Source organism: Branchiostoma lanceolatum, chromosome 7, assembly GCF_035083965.1.
Source record: "Branchiostoma lanceolatum isolate klBraLanc5 chromosome 7, klBraLanc5.hap2, whole genome shotgun sequence".
Taxonomy (NCBI): Eukaryota; Metazoa; Chordata; class Leptocardii; order Amphioxiformes; family Branchiostomatidae; genus Branchiostoma; species Branchiostoma lanceolatum.
The window spans coordinates 58,229-61,991 of NC_089728.1; the positions used below are offsets into that span (position 1 = coordinate 58,229).

The 3,763-nt window shown below is 48.7% G+C and overlaps 1 protein-coding gene across 2 annotated transcripts; it reads right to left on the reverse strand.

Annotated features, from left to right (window-relative positions):
* Positions 1–3,493, reverse strand: LOC136438439 (ribonucleoside-diphosphate reductase subunit M2 B-like). 2 transcript variants are annotated; one of them, XR_010756424.1, is made up of 5 exons: positions 3,310–3,493; positions 2,101–2,264; positions 1,543–1,768; positions 355–1,199; positions 1–283 (listed from the first exon to the last, which is right to left on the reverse strand). XR_010756424.1 is itself a non-coding variant. In XM_066433211.1 (4 exons), the coding sequence occupies exons 1-4, from the start codon at positions 3,361–3,363 to the stop codon at positions 489–491; spliced, it is 1,155 nt and encodes a 384-aa protein (XP_066289308.1). In that variant the 5' UTR covers positions 3,364–3,493; the 3' UTR covers positions 1–488. The 2 variants fall into 2 exon arrangements, 1 of the variants encoding a protein (XP_066289308.1); XM_066433211.1 differs by having other exon boundaries at positions 1–1,199.
* Between the last annotated feature and the right edge of the window lie 270 nt (positions 3,494–3,763).

Here is a 3,763-nt window from a genome sequence, read left to right on the forward strand (position 1 = left end):
TTCTTGATTATATTGATATTTATTCTTTACTGTTATAAATAATATAAATAACACAGAGACACCTACAGGAGTTATTTTGTGGCACCTTGTTCAGATCTACATCACTACGACAGCTGCCACCATCATCAGGTCTTCTTACAGAGATATACTTTGATTATTTCATGGCCCTGAAGCCACTTTGACAAGTTAACTTAATATTAATACTGTCAAGAATTGTTTTCAGTAAATTTTACTAGAATTCTAGCCATGTTTCATGTCTTACCCTAGAAGTCTGAACCCATGCCTCATGTACTACACTGAACGGATGTCTTACACTACACTAGTTAGAACTCTGCGTCTAATGTGAACCCATGCCTCATGTACTACACTGAACCCATGTCTTACACTACACTAGTTAGAACTCTGCGTCTAGTGTGAAGCCATGTCTCATGTCTTACACTAGTTAGAACTCTGCGTCTAATGTGAACCCATGTCTTACACTACACTAGTTAGAACTCTGCGTCTAATGTGAACCCATGCCTCATGTCCTCCGGTGTTAGCACATTGGCTTTTTGGTACTCAGCTACCCTCTTCTCAAAGAAGTTTGCTTTCCCCTGAAGGGAAATATTTTCCATAAAGTCAAACGGGTTTTCCACGGAGTAAACCTTTGGACAGCCGAGCTCGGTCAGCAGACGGTCGGCTACAAACTCGATGTAAGTCTTCATGAGCTGGCAGTTCATCCCGATCATGGCCACGGACATGGCCTCCGTCAGGAACTCCTGCTCGATGCTCACCGCCTGGCCGATGATGTGTGCGACTCTCTCCGGGCTGGGCCGGTGGTTCAGGTGCTTAAACAGCAGACAGGCGAACTCGCAGTGCAAGCCCTCGTCACGGCTAATTAGTTCGTTAGAGAAGGTCAGGCCCGGCATCAGGCCGCGTTTCTTCAGCCAGAAGATGGCTGCAAAGGACCCCGAGAAGAACACGCCCTCCACGGCGGCGAAGGCGACCAGACGCTCCCCGAAGCTGGCGTTGCAGCCGGAGATCCATGTCAGCGCCCAGTCCGCCTTGCGCCGCACGCACGGCATCGTCTCCACCGCCCGGAACAGCTGCTGCCGCTCCGCAGGGTCCCGGATGTACGTGTCGATCAGCAGGCTGTACATCTCCGAGTGAATGTTCTCCATGGCGATCTGGAAACCATAGAAACACCGCGCCTCCGGGACCTGGAGACAACAGGGAACATCAGGTAGTTACAGAACAGGCAACATGTTTGAGCAGGGACGCATTGTCACGAAATACATGTTCGATGCTTAAGTTGAAATAGATTGATATGTATTGACAACTTGGAACTTCTTTACCTGCACCTCCTTGAAGAGTTTAGTTACAGGGCAGGGAACATGTGCGTGCGCGTGTGTGTGTGTGCGTGTATGTGGGAGTGTGTGTGTGTGTGCGCGCGCGTGTGTGTGTGTGCGTGCGCATGTGTGTGTGCGTGTATGTGTGTGTGTGTGTGTGTGTGTATGTGGGAGTGTGTGTGTGTGTGCGTGCGCGTGTGTGTTTACTCCTTACCTGAACTTCCTGGCAGAAGCGTTCCACCAGGTTCTCATTGACGATCCCGTCGCTGGCGGCGAAGAAGGCGAGCACGTGCGAGAGGAACCGGCGCTCCGCTGGTTTCAGGTTACACCAGTCCGCCATGTCTTTCCCAAGATCCACCTCTTCTGCGCACCAGAACGAGGCTTGCGCCTTTTTGTAGAAGTCCCACATGTCGTGATACCGAATGGGGAAAACAACAAACCTGAATAAAGAAACAAACAGTTACTACAGAAACCACAAACCTGCGTAAACACAGTGACATCAGTAATGAATAAACACAGGGACATTTGTCCATGAAACACTGTAACTACGGAAACCACAAACCTGACCAAACATAGGGATATAACATCAGAGCATGTGTGTGTGTATGTATGTGTGTGTGTGTGTGCGTGCGCGCGCGTGTTTGTGTGTGTGTGTGTGTGTGTGTGTGTGTGTGTGTGTGTGTGTGTGTGTGTGTGTGTGTGTGTGTGTGTGTGTGTGTGTGCGTGCACGTGTGTGTGTGTGTGTGTGCAGATGAAAGACCAGCACTCCCACCTGTGGGGATTGGGTTTCAGCAGGGGTTCATCAGCTTCTGTCGTCATGGCAACGCAGTCAGAGTTTCCCACAGAGGAGCTGTCAGAAATTCCCGAGTCGCTGCCGCTTCTGTCTTTTTCCCTCAGCAGGTGGAACCCGTCACCACAGGAGCATACCACTGCAGCCTGGGGGGGAGGTTTGTTACTGTAAGAATTCTGCTGCTCTGCATATGGAAAACCTACATGACCAAAATATGGCAACGTACTAGTACATGAACCATATTTGGCAACATACATAAACCATATTTGGCAACATACATGAACCATACTTGGCAACATACATGAACCATATTTAGCAACATACATGAACCATATATTGAAAAATACAAGCACCATATATGGAAAAATACAAGTACCATACATGGAAACAAACAAGAACAATATTGGAAACATACATAAACCCAGCTGCTGTGGACATGTCCCCCTTGAAGGGGGAGGGGGTATGTGAGAAGGGGGAGGGGGTATGTGAGAAGGGGGAGGGGGTACGTGAGAAGGGGGAGGGGGTATGTGAGAGGGGGAGGGGGTATGTGAGAAGGGGGAGGGGTATGTTGGAATGGGGGGGATGTGAGAAAGTGGGGGGGGGGGGGGGGTCCTGGTACTACACATGTAGTAAACCCCCGCCTTAGTGCAGTACTGAACGGTGGGCTCATTTGCCTCCAAATATAATTTGTACTTTATGGTAATTTCATATATCAATCGGGCGTTGTTCAATAGAAAATCGATAAAATGTCCCTTAAATTAAGTTTTGTTAAATGTTGAATTGCTTCCATGTATTTAATCCTGTAAAGTTTTTCAACTTGCAAATAAAATCTCAGGCCCAGCCTTACAAGTATCGTACAGTACGGTACATCCTACAGTACGGTACAACAAAAGCCCTTTTACAGTACATAACATAACATGTAACAGTACATAATAGCAATATCAATACAGTGTCAAATTATGTTGTCGCTACTGATTATATATAGCACTCATATGCGAACGGGCCGAATACGACATTTTAGCTAGGATCGGCGGCAGTTCCCTTGTCGGTCCCGTTCGCCGCAGCCTGGGTTCAGCTTCTGTAGGACGGGAAACGCCAGGGTCGGCCTGGAGGTTACATCACTGACAGGACGGACCGGGCTGGAACGCAAACCATGATCGGACCTGTATGTGGTTTCCTGCCCTTCCTTACCTTTCCCTCCTGTAGGCTGTCTGCTGCCGCCCCTTCCGGACGTGTGGTGTTCATGCTCAGCTTTGGGAACGACGACAAATGGCTAATGGAAGATGAAGACGGTATGTTTTCCCTGCCTTATCTAACAATAAACGGTCCGGCCGCCATCTTATATCCCTTACAGCAGACGACGTGACGTCAGGGCATATTGACCAATGAGAGGCGGCGTAGCTGGACGGGCTCTGGCTTGTCTCCTCACTGTCCTTCTCATCAAACGCGCCAGGGGGCGCTCTTAGGTGGGTGCGTTCAGATATGTAACTAGTGGACATTCAGTCATATAACGTCTAACAAACTAATTCTTATCCTTGTACTCGTCACGCCACTACATGCACTAGCCTCCATCAACTAGATCAGTGAAGGGAAACATCCAAGTGGAATAACAGCATTGAGCACCCCTCTTTTCCAAGGTGGACTA